We start from the raw sequence: 19169 nt of genomic DNA, 5'->3' as shown, positions 1-19169 counted from the left end.
CAATAGCTTTCTTACCAGTGGGTAAAGGCAATAGTTCCCATGTACCATTAGCATCTAAAGCCTCCATTTCCTCTTTCATAGCATCACACCAGCCAGGATGAGACAGTGCCTCATTAACAGTATTAGGGATAGTAACAGAGTCTAAAGAAGTAACAAAACACCGAGAACAAGAAGACAATTGATTATAAGAAACAAAAGAAGAGATAGGGTAAGTACATGAACGTTTACCTTTACGAAGAGCAATGGGTAAGTCTAGATCAGAATCATGATCAGTATAAGGTACAGGATCTCCCAACGAAGTAGGCGGTGGAGGATCCAGTCGGGGAATCTCCAATCTCCTGGAATAAACATGAACAACGGGAGGTCGAGTAGGTCTAGAGACAGAAGGAACAGGCTGTGGGAGAGTACTAGACATTGGTTGGACAGTATATATTAAGAGATCATCCTCCTCCCCCTGACTCTCATACACAGATGATGGAGGAAAAAATGGAGTGGACTCAAAAAATGTGACATCTGCAGAAACAAGATAACGATTAAGAGTAGGAGAGAAACAACGGTACCCTTTTTGGAGTCGAGAGTACCCAAGGAAGACACAATTGAGAGATTTTGGGTCCAATTTAGTAATTTGTGGACGAACATCACGCATAAAACAGGTACAACAAAAAATACGGGGTTCAATAGGGAACAAAGATTTTGTAGGAAACAAAGTAGTATAAGGAATATCCCCATTAAGGACAGAAGACGGCATACGATTGATCAAAAAACATGCCGTGGAAACTGCATCCGCCCAAAAGTGTTTAGGTACTTTCATCTGAAAAAGAAGAGCACGAGTTACCTCAAGAAGATGACGATTTTTTCTTTCGGCCACGCCATTTTGGGATGGGGTATCCACACAGGAAGACTGATGAAGAATGCCATTTTGTGTCATATAAGGCTGAAATTGTGCTGAAAAGTATTCTTTGGCATTGTCACTTCTTAATATGCGCACAGAAATATTAAATTGAGTTTTGATTTCATTACAAAAGGCACAAAAGATAGAAAACAACTCAGAACGATTTTTCATTAAATATAACCAGGTAACACGAGAGTAATCATCAACAAAAGTAACAAAATAACGAAATCCAGTTTTAGATGTAACAGAACAAGGACCCCAAACATCAGAATGAACTACCTCAAAAGGAGATGAAGCCCGTTTATTGACTCTAGACACAGAAGGCAAACGATGATGTTTTGCAAACTGACACGACTCACATTCTAGTACTGATAAAGGCTGAAATTGAGGACACAGCTTCTTCATGGTAGACAAAGAAGGATGACCCAATCTACAATGAGCTTCAAGAGGTGTTAAGGTACTGGAGCAAACAAGAGACCGCGGTACATGATTTTCCAGAGTGTAGAGACCACCTGACTCGCGTCCTCTACCAATAATTTGTTTCGTCGTAAGATCCTGAAACAAACACTGGTCAGGAAAAAAGGAAACAGAATAATTTTAGGTACGAGTAAGTTTACTAACAGAAAGTAGATTAAAAGAGAATTTTGGTAGACACAAAACAGAAGACAAAGAAATTGACGAAGTCGGGTTCATGATTCGAACTCATGACACAAGAAGTAGAACCATCGGCTAAAGTAATGATGAGGAAGTGAGATTAGACTGAAAAGCGGATAGAAGACTAGAATTACGTCATGTGATGCATGTCGCACTGAATCAATAACCCATTTGGATGAAGAAGACACAAGGCATGGAGTAGATTTACCTGACTCGTGATCGCGATGTGAGGAAACGGTAGGCTTTAGAGATGCACGATCTTGGGAAAATTGTGCAAAATCCTTTGTAGATACCAAAATAGTTTTCTCAGAGGAAGATACTGTAAAATTCTCTGCTGCTATATTTGCCATCTGTGATCGCTGATTTTTCCTCTGAAGTTGCGAACAATTATATTTTGTATGGCCAGGCTCATGGCAATAATAACAAATGACTCCTCTCGAGTCCTGATTAGAACTAGCCTCTCCATTATGCTGATTACTTCTGTTGCCTGTAATTCCTTCTCTACTTCCTCTTCTATTACCCTGTTGTCCATTTGGATTACGGCTAATAAGAGCACTCTTGATGAGTTGTGAAGATTGAGTACTCTCTGTACGAAGGACCGTGTGAACGTTTCATGCAAAGAGGAAATCTCAGTACTGGAGAGAATCTGAGATTTAGCAGTCTCATACTCTGAAGGAAGGCCTGCAAGAAAACTCATAACAGCCAGTTGCTCCCGTTGGGCCTGCTGAACTTTCACATCAGGACTAAAAGGCAACAATACATTAAGTTCCTCATATACCCGTTTAAAATCCATAAAATAAGCCGTGAGAGACTTATCCTCTTTCTCAGCACGGTAGAATGCCTTACAAACATCATAAATACGGGAGATATTCCCTTTACCAGAATACAGAAAATCTAAGTAATCCATCAATTCCTTAACAAATTCACAGTGATTAATTAAACTAATTACCTCACTATGAATCGAGTTCCGAAGCTGCAAAAACAATCGAGCATCCTCCCTTAGCCAAGTTTGTCGTGTATCATCAGTGGGTGGATCTTTAGTAAGGTGATCATCCTTATCAATGCTACGCAAATAGACCCTAACAGTCTTACTCCACTCCAGGTAATTCGAACCATTAAGTTTGTGTTCCGTGATCTTAGTCATCACCGGAATCACATCAGAAATAATATTCTTATTGTCTGCCATTTGTTGAGACAAAGAAAACTAACCGAAACGCTAATCCAAAGTGCTTATAGCAGCAAAATAACCCAAAATCACAAATCAAGCAAATACCGAAATAGGATCTGAGAGCCAAACCTCAGAAGTCCTTTAATGGTTATACTGGATCAGGCAACAGCACACGGTGGTGGAATGAGGAGGTTGAAACGGCCGGTCGGCGACCAAGGTCTCTCCTGAGCTGGGTAGTGAGAACAAATAGTCACCCTAGATTGATGACCTGCTCTGATACCATGTAGAAAGAGATGATTCTTATTGATTTCAATTAATCTGTACATGGGTATATATATACAATTGATTCCTATAATTGTGTTCTACTAATTAGGAAGAAATCCTAAATAAGAAATCCTAAATAGGAATACAGAATACAAAATATACAGAAAAATAATATAGTGATTGACTTTCCATAACATAGTGATTGACTTTCCATAACATCATCATTGAAGATAAAACTCCTTGAAACTAAAAAGTATGATCTTGTTTTAAGATTCGGATTTGGAACTACCAAAGCCATGTATATTTTCAAATATCTCATTCTTTTTCCTTCTCTATGTTTTCTTTTCTTTTTCTTTTTTTTTTCAACACTTTTATAGTGTTTGTGACTGGAGGACTTGGGCTCAAGCCATGAAAATAGCCTGCTTCCCAATTCCTAGAAGTCTCATGTACTAGGAATCCTTTTTTTGTTGTATTTTCTGGGCAATAAGACCGTCTTTCTTGCCTGTGTTGCAGTAATTCACTATTCATACAAGTATTTGTTTTCATTTTCTTCATTTTTTACATGTTTCTTGCATTACTGTTATACTCTGCCTTGCTTGCTGTGGGCTCTAAATAGACATCGGATCTAAAAATTTATAGATTCTTGTAGGAAACATTGCACAACCATAAAGGAAATGATGAAGAATGCCATGATTCATATGATAAGCCAGAAATGAATGAAGGAAAAAGCCTAGTTTCTGAAGAAAGCCTGCTGAAAAATTGGCCCTTAATGTCATCCATTATCGTGTATTGTGTGTTCCAACTTCATGACATGGCCTATGCAGAGGTAATTCTTATGAATTCATCGTAATCCATTTTATATGACAGTGTCATTGATTATAGTTTTGATCCCATCTTATCATAATTTTTATAATATGTGTGCATGTGCATATTTAGATGATTTTAGAGAAGTAATATTTTATTTTAGATGCACATGCCTTATGCCATTCAAATTTCTTAATGTTTGCTCAAGGTTTCTCTCATTTATGAGAGATTATTTCCAAGTTTATGCCCTGTACTTTTAAATAAGGAAAAAAAGTACTTTATGTTGGTAGCTTCAATTGCTTAATTTGAAGCTTAGGTTGAAACAGAATTTATTGTGTTTTGGCTTGCAAGACTTTCACTTCTCTCTCTCTCTCTCTCTCTCTCTCTCTTTTCAAATAAATTAGTGATCTGTTTTCATATTCAGTATTTCTTACACTATTTCTTCAGATTTTCTCATTATGGGCAGTTAGTCCTAGGAAGAATGGCGGATTGAGCTATTCCACAGCAGATGTTGGTGAAGTTCTTGCAATCTCAGGTTGTATACAACAATCAACTTCATTTCATAGATAATGTTCCCACTTTGTCTTGCCCTAGTTCTTTAGTTTCTCTACATATATGGAGTAAACTTTTTTTCAACTATTGTTGAGTTATTTTCTCTTGGTAATAAAGTTGGTTCATGCTTGCACTAACAACCATGCTATTCGCTTAAGAAACATGGGATGAATAGGTCATATTTGAAATTTATGAAATATCATGAATCGGTTAGTGGTCTTGGATGTCAAGTTTAGGAACAATTCAAGTAAGGTTAGAAGAAATAGTGTAGCTCGAATAAAGTGGTGGGAGTTCAAAGGAGTAAAGCAAGTGAGGTTCAAAAATGAGCTTCTCGAGTCTGAAGCATGGAAGCTGGGATGGTGCTGGAATGAGGAAGTATAAAAAGCAGTGAAGAGAAAGAGGGAGTTGTATAAAAAATTATCTAAGTGTGATAATAATGAGGCATATGAATAGTACAAGATAGCAAAGAAAGAGAAAAAAAAGGCAGTTGGTCAAGCAAGAGCGCAGGCCTTTGAAAAGTTATATGAGAAACTTGGAATTAAAGAAGGGGAGAAAGATATTTATAGATTAGTAAGGAGAAGAGAAAAAAAAATGTCAAGATCTCAATCAAGTTAGGTGCATTAAGGATAAAGAGGGAAAGTATTGGTGAAAGATGAGGACATTAAAGAAAGATGGAGAAATTATTTTGATGATCTCTTTAACAATAGTCAAAGTGGTAATAGCGTGAATATAGACTACAGAGCAATAGAAAAGAATGTGAATTATACTAGAAGAATTAAATATTTAGAAGCAAAGGAGGCACTTAAGAGAATGAAAGTGGATAAAGCCTGTGGACCCGATGGAATACCAATTGAAGTGTGGAAGTGTTTGAGAGATATGAGAGTGGCATGGTTAACTAAATTGTTTAATAAGATTCTAAACTCCAAGAAAATGCTTGATGAATGAAGAATGAATATTTTAGTACCTATTTTTTAAAAATAAAGGAGACATACAGAGTTGCTCAAACTATAGGGGAATTAAATTCATGAGCCATACTATGAAGTTGTGGGAGAGAGTTGTGGAACATCGACTACGTCATGACACTTCTATCTCTCCAAATCAATTTGGCTTTATGCTTGGTCGTTCAACTATGTTATGGAAAGTCAATCACTATGTTATGGAAAGTCAATCACTATATTATTTTTCTGTATATTTTGTATTCTGTATTCCTATTTAGGATTTCTTATTTAGGATTTCTTCCTAATTAGTAGAACACAATTATAGGAATCAATTGTATATATATACCCATGTGCAGATTAATTGAAATCAATAAGAATCATCTCTTTCTACATGGTATCAAAGCAGGTCATCAATATAGGGTGACTATTTGTTCTCACTACCCAGCTCAGGAGAGACCTTGGTCGCCGACCGGCCGTTTCAACCCCGATCAACATTGCCGGCGTCGTCTCAACCCCCTCATTCCACCACCGTGTCTTTGTTGCACGATCCAAGATAACCATTAAAGGACTTACGAGGTTTGGCTCTCGATCCTATTTCGATTTGCTTGATTTGTGATTTTGGGTTATTTTGCTGCTATAAGCACTTTGGATTAGCGTTTGGTTAGTTTTCTTTGTCTCAACAAATGGCGACAATAAGAATATTATTTACGATGTGATTAGGTGATGACTAAGATCACGGAACACAAACTTAATGGTTCGAATTACAGGAGTGGAGTAAGACTGTTAGGGTCTATTTGCGTAGCATCGATAAGGATGATCACCTTACTAAAGATCCACCCACTGATGATACACGACAAACTTGGCTAAGGGAGGATGCTCGATTGTTTTTGCAGCTTCGGAACTCGATTCATAGTGAGGTAATTAGTTTAATTAATCACTGTGAATTTGTTAAGGAATTGATGGATTACTTAGATTTTCTGTATTCTAGTAAATGGAATATCTCCCGTATTTATGATATTTGTAAGGCATTCTACCGTGCTGAGCAAAATGATAAGTCTCTCACGGTTTATTTTATAGATTTTAAACGGGTTTATGAGGAACTTAATGTATTGTTGCCTTTTAGTCTTAATGTGAAAGTTCAAAGAGGCCCAACGGGGCAATCGGTGTTATAAGTTTTCTTGTGCCTTCCTTCAGAGTATGAGACTGCTAAATCTCATATTCTCTCCAGTTCTGAGATTTCCTCTTTGCATGAAACGTTCACACGGGTCCTTCGTACAGAGAGTACTCAATCTTCACAACCTGTCAGTAGTGCTCTTATTAGCCGTAATCCAAATGGACAACAGGGTAATAGAAGAGGAAGTAGAGGAGGAATTACAGGCAACAGAAGTAATCAGCGTAATGGAGAGGCTAGTTCTAATCAGGACTCAAGAGGAGTCATTTGTTATTATTGCCATGAGCCTGGCCATACAAAATATAATTGTCCGCAACTTCAGAGAAAAAATCAGCGATCACAGATGGCAAATATGGCAGCAGAGAATTCTACAGTATCTTCCTCTGAGAAAACTATTTTGGTATCTGCAGAGGATTTTGCACAATTTTCCCAGTATCAGGCATCTCTAAAGCCTACCGTTCCCTTTGTCATCGCGATCATTGAGTCGAGTAAATCTTGCATGCCTTGTGTCTTCTTCATCCAAATGGGTTATTGATTACAGTGCGACGGATCACATGACAGTAATTCTAGTATTCTATCCGCTTAGGTCTAATCTCACTTCCTCTACTGTTACTTTAGCTGATGGTTCTACTTCTTGTGTCATGGGTTCTGGAACTGCGAACCCGACTTCGTCAATTTCTTTGTCTTCTGTTTTGTGTCTACCAAAATTCTCTTTTAATCTACTTTCTGTTAGTAAACTTACTCGTACCTTAAATTGTTCTGTTTCCTTTTTTCCTGACCAGTGTTTGTTTCAGGATCTTACGACGAAGCAGATTATTGGTAGAGGACGCGAGTCAGGTGATTTCTACATTTTGGAAAATCATGTACCGCGGTCGCTTGTTTGCTCCAGTACCTTAACACCTCTTGAAGCTCATTGTAGATTGGGTCATCCTTCTTTGTCTACCATGAAGAAGCTGTGTCCTCAATTTCAGTCTTAACAGTACTAGAATGTGAGTCGTGTCAGTTTGCAAAACATCATCGTCTGCCTTCTGTGTCTAGAGTCAATAAACGGGCTTCATCTCCTTTTGAGGTAGTTCATTATGATGTTTGGGGTCTTTGTTCTGTTACATCTAAAACTGGATTGCGTTATTTTGTTACTTTTGTTGATGATTACTCTCGTGTTATCTGGTTATATTTAATGAAAAATCGTTCTGAGTTGTTTTCTATCTTTTGTGCCTTTTGTAATGAAATCAAAACTCAATTTAATATTTCTGTGCGCATATTAAGAAGTGACAATGCCAAAGAATACTTTTCAGCACAATTTCTGTCTTATATGACACAAAATGGCATTCTTCATCAGTCTTCCTGTGTCGATACCCCATCCCAAAATGGCTTGGCCGAAAGAAAAAATCGTCATCTTCTTGAGGTAACTTGTGCTCTTCTTTTTCAGATGAAAGTACCTAAACACTTTTGGGCGGATGCAGTTTCTACGGCATGTTTTTTGATCAATCGTATGCCGTCTTCTGTCCTTAATGGGGATATTCCTTATACTACTTTGTTTCCTACAAAATCTTTGTTCCCTTTTGAACCCCGTATTTTTGGTTGTACCTGTTTTGTGCGTGATGTTCGTCCACAGGTTACTAAATTGGATCCAAAATCTCTCAAATGTGTCTTCCTTGGGTATTCCCGGCTCCAAAAAGGGTACCGTTGTTTCTCTCCTACTCTTAATCGTTATCTTGTTTCTGCAGATGTCACATTTTTTGAGTCCACTCCATTTTTTCCTCCATCATCTGTGTATGAGAGTCAGGGGGAGGAGGATGATCTCTTAATATATACTGTCCAACCAATGTCTAGTAATCTCCCACACTGTTCCTTACGTCTCTAGACCTACTCGACCTCCGTTGTTCATGTTTATTCCAGAGATTGAGATTCCCGACTCAGATCCTCCACCAGCTACTTCGTTGGGAGATCCTGTACCTCATACTGATCATGATTCTGATCTAGACTTACACATTGCTCTTCGTAAAAGTAAACGTTCATGTACTTACCCTATCTCTTCTTTTGTTTCTTATAATCAATTGTCTTCTTGTTCTCAGTGTTTTGTTACTTCTTTAGATTCTGTTACTATCCCTAATACTGTTAATGAGGTACTGTCTCATCCTGGCTGGTGTGATGCTATGAAAGAGGAAATGGAGGCTTTAGATGCTAATGGTACATGGGAACTATTGCCTTTACCCACTGGTAAGAAAGCTATTGGTTGTAAATGGGTATATACAGTAAAGGTAAATCCTGATGGTTCTGTGGCTAGGTTAAAAGCACGCCTTGTAGCAAAAGGATATGCTCAGACATATGGGATTGATTACTCTGATACTTTTTCTCCTGTAGCTAAACTTACTTCTATTCGCTTGTTTATCTCTTTAGCAGCTACATATGATTGGCCCCTGCATCAATTGGATATCAAGAATGCTTTCCTTCATGGTGATCTTCAAGAGGAGATGTATATGGAGCAACCACCTGGGTTTGTTGCTCAGGGGGAGTTGGGTAAAGTTTGTAGGCTTCGAAAGTCTCTTTATGGCTTGAAACAAAGTCCTAGGGCATGGTTTGGGAGATTCAGTGAAGCAGTACAGGAATTTGGTATGCAAAAGAGTAAGTGTGATCACTCAGTATTTTATAGGCAATCTGAGGCTGGTCTAATTCTCTTGGTAGTCTATGTGGATGACATTGTCATCACTGGGAGTGACTCTGCAGGTATTTCATCTCTTAAAACCTTCCTCCAAACTCAGTTTCAGACCAAAGACTTGGGATTGTTAAAGTATTTCTTGGGTATCGAAGTTATGAGAAGTAAGAAGGGTATTTTATTGTCTCAAAGAAAATATGTCCTCGATCTATTGACAGAGACAGGAAAATTAGATGCTAAGCCTTGTAGCGCACCAATGACTCCAACTTTACAATCATAGCGGGGATTGTGAGTTGTTTGAAGATCCAGAGATACAGGAGATTGGTAGGAAAATTGAACTACCTTACAGTCACTCATCCTGACATTGCTTATGCCGTTAGTGTGGTAAGTCAGTTTATGTCTTCCCCAACTGTTGCTCATTGGGAAGCCTTGGAACAAATCTTGTGTTATCTGAAGGGCGCTCCAGGAAGAGGTTTGCTATATGGTAATCATGGGCATTTGAATGTTGAATGTTTTTCAGATGCCGACTGGGCTGGATCTAAGGTTGACAGGAGGTCAACTACTGGATATTGCGTTTTTATTGGAGGAAATTTGGTGTCTTGGAGAAGCAAGAAGCAGAGTGTAGTTTCTCGATCTAGTGCTGAATCCGAATATAGAGCCATGGCACAATCAGTATGTGAGGTAATGTGGATACTTCAATTACTAGATGAGACAGGTTTTAAGACTTCCCTGCCTGTGAAATTGTGGTGTGATAATCAAGCTGCTCTTCATATTGCTTCTAATCCGGTGTTTCATGAGCGAACCAAACATATTGAGATTGATTGTCACTTTATTCGTGAAAAGATTCAACAACAGATCATCTCAACAGGACACATCAAAACTGGAGAGCAGTTAGGAGATATTTTCACAAAAGCTCTGAATGGAGCTAGGATTGGCTACATTTGTAACAAGTTGGGCATGATTAACATCTATGCTCCAACTTGAGGGGGAGTGTTATGGAAAGTCAATCACTATGTTATGGAAAGTCAATCACTATATTATTTTTCTGTATATTTTGTATTCTGTATTCCTATTTAGGATTTCTTATTTAGGATTTCTTCCTAATTAGTAGAACACAATTATAGGAATCAATTGTATATATATACCCATGTACAGATTAATTGAAATCAATAAGAATCATCTCTTTCTACAAACTATAAAAGCGATCTTTCTCATTAGAAGCTTGATAAAGAAATATAGAGATGTGAAGAAATATCTACACATGGTTTTTTATCGATTTGGAGAAGGCTTATGATAATGTTCCAAGAGATATCTTATGGAGAGTGTTAGAACAAAAGAGGGTATCTATTAGGTACATACAAGTGTTAAAAGATATATATGAAGGAGCAACTACTATTGTGCGCACAGTGGCAGGGGACAAAAGAGATTTTCCTATCTCAATTGGATTACATCAAGGTTCAGCTGTAAGCTCTTACCTTTTTACATTAGTTTTAGATGAATTGATGAAACATATACAAGAGAGTATCTCTTGGTGCATGATGTTTACAGATGATATAGTTCTAATAGATGAGACGCGAGAAGGAGTCAATAGAAAGCTAGAGCTTTGGAGAAGTACTCTAGAGTCAAAAGTTTTTAAGTTAAGTAGAACGAAGACAAAATACATGCATTGTAAGTTCGGTGAAGGCCGAACTGGTGATAGGGAAGGAGTTAGTTTGGATGGAGTGGTACTGCTCCAAAGTAATCACTTTAAATATCTCGGCTCAATCCTTCAAGTAGATGGGGGATATGAAGAGGATGTTAGTCATAGGATTAAAGCCGGATGGTTGAAGTGGAGAAGTGCCACCAGAGTTTTATGTGATCGCAAGATTCTAAATAAGTTGAAAGGAAAATTTTACCGTACAGCCATATGACCGGCCATGTTATATGGTAGTAAGTGTTGGGCACTGTAGGAGTCGTATGTGTCTAAGATAAGAGTTATGGAAATGAGAATGTTAAGGTGGATGAGTGGTCATACTAGACTAAATAAAATCCGTAATGAGAGTATTAGAGAAAAGGTAAGAGTGGTGTCAATCGAGAATAAGTTGAGAGAAGGGAGATTGAGGTGGTTTGGTCATGTGAAGTGTAGACATACGGAGGCTCCAGTTAGACAAGTAGAGCATATTAGGTTAGAGGATAGAAAGAAAAGAAGGGGTAGACATAAACTTGGAGGAGAGTAGTTCAACATGACTTAGAAGCATTACACATTTCTAAGGATTTAACCCAAAATCGTTTAGAATGGAGAAAGATAATTCATGTAGCTGACCCCAAATTCTTAGAATAAAGGCTTAGTTAAGTTGAGTTAAGTTTTATCTGTCTATTTTTGTGCACTCAGTGACATGCATTATTGGTAAAGTATATTTCTTGTTTATTTTCCTATTTGGCATGCAAACATCAGGCTTTGGACTGCTACTCTTTCAACTATTTTTATACCCACTGGTGGAAAGAAATTTGGGACCAGTCATGGTATCTCGCATAGGAGCAGTATGTCTTTAGCACAACTTCCTTGCATATAACTTTTATTTTTATTTGCTTGAGTCCCTTTTTCATGTGATCTTTTCTTGCTTTTATATGTGAAGGTCCTGACTGTGCCATTGCTGGCTAGCTACCCTTTTATAGCTTTGCTAAAAGGCCTCGGCCTCACCCTACTGATTGACTGTGCATCTGTGCTGAAGAATGTGCTCTGTGTAAGTGCATGCTCCAGATGATAATCTGTTTTGTGTTTGTAGCACTTACTGATTTTTGATGGTGTTATTATTGGGTTATTTGCTTTCAATATTTCTTCTATCCAGAGATAGGTGCTTCTCTTTGTTGGAATTGATGAGATTTTACTTTAATTCATGGTGATTGATTAGGTTAATTAGTGCTTGTATTAAGGAGTGATTTATGGAATGCCATATATCTTATATCTTCCATTATAAATATGGACTTCTATGTATTATGCCAAGTATAAGTAAATGAAAATGTAATCCTTTAAGGTTCATTCCAATTCTCTCGCTTTCTTCTTTCTTTCTGAAAACTCAACATGGTATCAGAGCTTACAAAAAAAAAAAATTCTAGGGTTTCTTCTTTCTTATTGTCCTCTTCCTTAAAAAAGCTATGGGTTTGAGTCCCAAAAGCTATTTTCTTTCTTTAGTAAGCTATGGGTTTTAGTCCCAAGCTATTCATCTTCCATTTCTTCCCTTTCTTCATGATTTAAGAGTCTAGGGTTAAAGTCCCTACTCGCTTTTTCTACTTCATCAGAGTGTGGGGTTTGAGTTTCAGCTGTTTTTCTCTCATATTCTCATTCTTCTTCATTTTATTCTAGGGTTTGAGTCCCAAAGCTATTTTTCTTCTAAATTCTCATTCTTGATGATGGATCAGTAACTTCAGCAAAAATCTCATCAAAAGGGAGTGTTAGAATTGATGAGATTTTACTTTAATTCATGGTGATTGATTAGCTTAATTAGTGCTTGTATTAAGAAGTGATTTATGGAATGCCATATAACTTATATCTTCTATTATAAATACGGACTCTTATGTATTATACTAAGTGCAAGTAAATGAAAATATTATCCTTTAAAGTTCATTCTAATTCTCTCCCTTTTCTTCTTTCTTTCTAAAAACTCAACACTCTTAATGTTGTAATTTGCTTCTTATGGACCTAACGATTTTGAGGTCCTTATTTTATTTTATGAGAGCTTCCTCACTGTTTTAAGTAAGGATAATAGCACTAGCCATTCTTGAGCTTTCACCTAATTTCTATTTGAGCGTTTGATCTTTAATTTTTTTGTAATCAAGTGCTCAAACAGAAAATAATTTCTTTGCAGGTGCATTTGGCCATAATTTATCTCCAATCCACTTTTTATAAATCAAATGCTATGATTGAGAGGAAAAAGGAAAGAAAGAAGAAAGTTACAACATTATTAGCCAAGGGACAATCCAATAAAGTCACATTAAAAACCCACAATAATTAATGAATGGAAAAATTATTGTAAAAAATAACGAATATAATAAATATGTTTTCCATCTTGGTATTTAATCTGTAAAATAATTCTGTGATATCCCTATTATTTCAGTGGAATTCTGGCTATATGCACTGGATGAGAAATTATTAATTTGTTTAACCATCAGATTTAAAAAAAATTAATGTTCAAGCACTCAAATAGAAATTGGGTAGAACTTTAACCAATATTTCTATTGATATCCTTTTTAAACATTTTATTTTCCACTTCATATAAATAACTAAATGTTCACTAAAAAAATGGAACTAAATAAATTTAGACTAGTCAATTGAATGAAGAAAATATTGATGTGATATACATCTTGCATTGCCCTAAGAAAAACAACATTTGTTTGCCATTAATTGAGAAGAGTTTCCTCAAGATCTGGAGCATTCTATCTTGGTTGGGGTTTCTGACATCAATATCCCCTTCACTTTTTTTTTTTTTGAGTTTTTCAGCATCGAAGGAGTTGGATAAAATGAGATTATTAATATTATTTTGTTCACTAAAATTTTGTAACAATTGTAGACTTGGGTGCAGGTTACTTCATACAGGCATCAAGGGGCTCAAGAAACTTAGAATTATGGTATAGATTTTGTAGGCTTATTTATGACATTACAAGGATTTTCTATACTTCATTGTCTTACAAATATGTTTCTCTTTTTTTTTTTTTGTTTGAGAGAGAATTTCTCATAAAATAGTTGCTGGTATGGTATTTTACAACCTTAAGATTCAGGGGTTTTTGCATAATTTCTTGAGTCTTTGTTGAAATGGCTTATTTTGAAGGTATTCTTTTTTGGTCTTAATTTTATTGTCTTCATTGGTTTAAAACTTAGTCATTCTAGATTTCAGCGGATGTAAAAATACTTAAATAGGATTAGGTGTCGTTATGGGAGTCTAGTGTTTTATTTATGACATTGCATGCTTTATTAATAATTTTTCATTAAATAAAATTTGCCTAATTATTTTGTGGATTGTATGATGACTTAGGAGTTCATTTATCAAGTCTAAAACCTCCTATTTTACTGTTCATGGGTACTATTTACAGTGCCAAAGATACATCGAAACAGCATCCTAACTCACTTTGTAGTCACACTCGATTACAAAATCTTGCTAAGGTTATTAGCCTTGGGGATGATGGTTCTGGAATGTTATTTGTGAAACATAAACTGTTCCATTTTTCCTTTGATTCTTGCAGGATTTACATTATATTCTGATTTAGTTTTTCTTCATCAAATCCTACAAATCTCCTATTAAAACTTTAATTTGTTACCTGATCAACTAGCATCAGTAGTTTCCAAAATTTCTACTAAGTCACTGTTCATAGTTCCAATATCTACACGGCAAACAGCCTTAAGCTTTATTTTCTTGTGCTACGGATCCCTGGTTATACTTCTTTGCAAACTCTGATAGACACATGATTTCTACTATTTCAGCTTTCAAATAATAAGGCTCTAGTTATACTTGTTTGCCTACGTTGATATGAGCTGTCCAATAATACTGTTTAAATATGTCTACAAAGAAGGATTAGCATTGGACTGGCCATGTATTCATAGACTTGCTTATACCTAAACTGGCAAGGGAATTTTTTTTCCATAATGAAGAGAATATTTTCTGTGTATTTTCTTGAATGAGATATAAGGTATTTATATACAAAGAATCCTATAATTAAGTATTCTAATTGGGAAGATATCCCAATAATTATGCTAACTAATTAAGAAAAAATATTATGTATATAATTATAGGATTGACTTTCTATAACACTCCCCTTTAGGTTGGAGTATAGATATTAATCATGCTTAACTTGTTACAAATGTAGTCAACCCGAGCCCTATTCAAAGCTTTTGTGAAGATATCTCCTAATTACTCCCCGGTTTTGACATGTCCTGTTGAGATGATCTTCTGTTGAATCTTTTCTCAAAGGAAATGACAATCAATTTCAATATGCTTAGTACACTCATGAAACACTGGATTTGAGGCGATATGAAGAGCGGCTTGATTGCCACACCATAGTTTGACAGGAGATGAGGTCTCGAGACCCACTTCTTCCAATAACTGACGTGTCCACATAACTTCACACACAGCTTGGGCCATAGCTCGATATTCTCATTTAGCACTCGAACGAGAAACTACAGTCTATTTTTTACTTCTTCAAGATGCTAAGTTTCCTCCAACAAAGATACGATATCCTGTAATGGATCTTCTATCAATCTTTGAACCTGCCAAATCTGCATCTGAAAAACACTCAATATTTAAGTGCCCATGATTGTTATATAAGAGATTGTTGAGATTAGAGAGAATTGAAGAATTTCTTGATGTATTTCACAGTGTTACAATGATTCAAATTTATACACAAAGGCTATAGCCTTAATAAGAAAGAAAATAAAAGCTAATAAATACAAATATCCCTAATATCACTAATTTACATTCTAATTTACAGCTAATGCACTAATTAAGAGATTTTAACACATTCTAATTTACAGCTAATGCACTAATTAAGGGATTCCGACACTCCTCCTCAAGTTGGTTCATGTATGTTGCACATGTCCAACTTGCAAACTAGGGTATGAAACACCTTACAACTTAACCCTTTAGTGAACACATCAGCTAACTGATCTTTCGAACCTACGTAAGAGACACTTGAGGAACCATCCACAATTTTTTCTTTTATGAAGTGTCTATCAATCTCTATATGCTTGGTCCGACCATGCTGAACTAAATTATGAACTATATTGATTGCAGTTTTGTTATCACAAAACAAAAACAAACCAATAGCTTCAAATAATTTTAATTCTTACATCAACTTCCGTAACCACAATAACTCACAGATACCTTGACCCTTTGCCCTAAATTCGGCTTCTGCACTGCATCTAGTTGTGTCACATTTTGCTTCTCACTTTTCCAGGTGACTAGATTACTACCAACAAAGGTACAGTATCATGATATTGATCTCCTATCATCAAGAGACCCAGCCCAATCTGCATCTATAAAGGCTTTAATCTGAAGATGACCATGCTTTGAGAAAAGAAGTCCTTTCCCAGGTGTAGATTTTAGGTATCGCAAGATACGGAAAACAACCTCCGAATGAGATTCATGAGGATCATGCATATACTGGCTCACTAGACCAACTGCATATGCTATGTTCAGTCTAGTGTGCAAAAGATAAATTAGTTTGCCAACCAACCTCTAATATCTCCATAAATCCACTGATTTTCCAACTCCAGCATGCAATTTATGATTGGCCTCAATAGGAAACTCTACCGGTTTACAGCCCAGCATTTCTATGTCTTCCAACAGATCCAAGATATACTTTCTTTGAGAAATAAATGTTCTCTTATCTGATCTGGCAACCTCTATTACAAGAAAGTACTTGAGCCTTCCTAAATCTTTGATTTCAAACTCCTGTGCTAGGCGCTCCTTTAAAAGAGATGTTCTTTATCGTTACCAGTTACCATAATATCATCCACATAGGCAATAAGTAGTGTGATTTTGCCTCTACGATGTCTCATAAACAATGTATGATCAGCATTGCTTTGACAGTATCCAAAGGAGATCATCGCTTTACTGAACCTATCAAACCATACTCTAGGTGATTGTTTTAGACCATACAAAGCCTTTTTTAATCTGCAAACTTTCCCTCTGGTCTTCTCATCCTCAAACCTTGGAGGAATTTCCATATACACTACTTCTTCCAAGTCACCATGTAAAAAGGTATTTTTAACATCAAACTGCTGCAAGTTCCACTCAAGATTCGCTGCACATAACAACAGAATTTTGATGGTATTCATTTTAGCAACAGAGCAAAGGTCTCTTGGTAATCTACTTCGTACGTCTGTGTGGAGCCTTTTGCTACCAGTCTGGCCTTACACCTCTCAATTGAACCATCTGCTCTATGCTTCACAGTGAACACCCACTTGCATCCAACTGACTTCTTTTCCAGTGGGAGAGTAACTAGTTCCCATGTCTCATTCTTTGCCAAAGCTTTCATTTCCTCCACCATAGCTGCCCTCCATTTTAGATCGAGGCAAGCTTTCTTTCAATCCTGTGGGATAGAGATAGAGGAAACAGACAGTAGAAAGGCTCTGTAGGATGGAGACAGAGAATTATAGGAGATGAAATTAGAAATGGGATGTTTAGTACAGGTCCTAACACCTTTCCGGAGAGCAATAGGAATATCAAGATCATTATCAGAAGAAAGAAGAACAGACTGAGAATCAAAATTAGACTCATTAGGAGCCAAAGGAGACTCATCACATACCTCAAGATGTCCAGGAATTAAATCTAGGGATTCCAGTTGATCAGCAGTCTCCTGCTCGATGGCTATATCTGTCTTGTTTAGTCGAGTATATGTTCTCAAATCTACCTTTTTCAGTCTTTCTCGAAATTTAGGTGACTCTCATTGAGTTTCATTATTAGGTATAGGCTCTAAACCCATATTCTTTCCCTGAAATTGAAGGTTGGGAGAGGATGAGGATAAAGGAAAATACACCTCTTCCTTCCTATGGTCCCCCTGAAGAGGTGGATGAAAATAAGATTCAGATTTCCTGAAGCTAACGTTCATACTCACAAAATATTTTCGTGAAGGAGGATGATAACACCTATATCCCTTGTGAGTGCTAGAATAACCAACAAAAACACATGTCAAGGCTCGGGGTTTCAATTTCCCACTATTAAGCTTATGAACAAAGCAAATACAACCAAATACCTTTGGATGAACGGTATATGAATTTTTACCCTGTAAAACCTCTAAAGGACTCTTAAACTCCAATGTCCGAAGAGACATCCTATTAATAAGATATGTAGCAAAAAGAATAGCATCGCCCCAGTAAGGTTTAGGAACATTCATGGTAAATATAAGAGACCTAGCAACATCAAGTAAGTGTATTTTTTCTCTCAGATACCCCATTTTTTGAACTAGTATTAACACAACAAGTCTGATATAAAATCTCACGTGCCTTCAAATACTCCTGAAAGACTCCATTCATATATTCTATACCATTATCAGTTCTCAATATTTTAACATGAGCATCAAATTGTGTATTAATCATTTTATGGAACTGCTGAAAATAAGAGAAAACTTCATTTTTCCCTTTCATCAAATATACCCAAGTTAACCTACTGCAATAATCAATAAAGGTCACAAACCATCTGTAACTCGGTAAAGACAGTTTGAGTAGGCCCCCATACATCAGAATGGATAGACATAAAAGGAACTGAAGACTTATTATTTATTATAGGATAAGATTATCTAGTATGTTTAGCAAACTCACAAGCATCACATACTAACAATTCAGTTTTGCATTGTTTAAATAGAAAAGGATAAAGTTTTTCTAACACAGTAAATGAAGGATGCCCTAGTCTCCTATGCCACATGATAATTTGTTCTCAGCATCCATAGATTGCCCCAACATGGCCTAGCCAACATAATCATTCAAGAAATATAGCCCATCTTGCAGTCTACCACTGCCAATTATTCTCCCTGTCGTCAATTCCTGAACAGTGAGTTGGGAAAAATTCAATTTTGCAGTTTAGAGCTTTTGTGATTGAACTGACAGACAAGAGGTTAATAGGAAAGTTAAGCACATGTAAAACAGAACTAAGACTTATATTAGCAGTGCATTTAACAGAACCTGTTCCAGAAGCACTAGATAAGGATCCATCCGCAGTGCGGACTTTTTCTTTTCCTGAACATAGAGAATAGGATATAAATTTATTTGAAGAGCCTGTCATATACTTGTTTGCTCCAGAATTTATAACCCTAAAAGAATTATTAAGATTTACAAGAAAAGCATTACCCGAGTTGACGAAGTTAGAAGAGGCAACTGTGGTGGATTGCGATTCAAGTTGTGATAGCAAAAGCCATAGAATCTGTACCTCTTCATTGGAAAACATCTCAGTGGTGGTAGCATCTTCAGACAGATTCACAGCCTCAAATACATTAGCTTCTGGTCTAGAAGGCCCATCCTTTTTCCTCCAAGCCTTTAGTGGGGCGTCCATGCAATTTCCAACAGTGTTCCTTAGTATGTCGGTTTTTTTCACAATAGTCACAAT

The 19169-nt window shown here is 36.5% G+C and overlaps 1 protein-coding gene across 9 annotated transcripts in view; it reads left to right on the top strand.

Annotated features, from left to right (window-relative positions):
• LOC110671386 (protein ZINC INDUCED FACILITATOR-LIKE 1) overlaps positions 1-19169 on the top strand; it is a 65653-nt gene that overhangs the window by 25273 nt on the left and 21211 nt on the right. For 2 of the 9 annotated variants that reach the window (XM_058144013.1, XM_058144014.1), the window contains exons 10-13: positions 3628-3804; positions 4230-4317; positions 11534-11619; positions 11715-11822. In XM_058144013.1, coding sequence (XP_057999996.1) covers positions 3628-3804; positions 4230-4317; positions 11534-11619; positions 11715-11822 — 459 coding nt within the window. Of the gene's footprint in view, positions 1-3627; positions 3805-4229; positions 4318-11533; positions 11620-11714; positions 11823-12944; positions 13596-13646; positions 13705-19169 lie in introns of those variants that run through there. The other 7 variants (XM_058144017.1, XM_058144018.1, XR_009147610.1 and 4 more) reach the window with 6 other exon arrangements.

The sequence above is a fragment of the Hevea brasiliensis genome, chromosome 3, assembly GCF_030052815.1.
Source record: "Hevea brasiliensis isolate MT/VB/25A 57/8 chromosome 3, ASM3005281v1, whole genome shotgun sequence".
Classification (NCBI taxonomy): domain Eukaryota; kingdom Viridiplantae; phylum Streptophyta; class Magnoliopsida; order Malpighiales; family Euphorbiaceae; genus Hevea; species Hevea brasiliensis.
The sequence above is the reverse complement of the archived record's forward strand: the minus strand, read 5'-3'. Positions and strand labels throughout refer to the sequence as shown.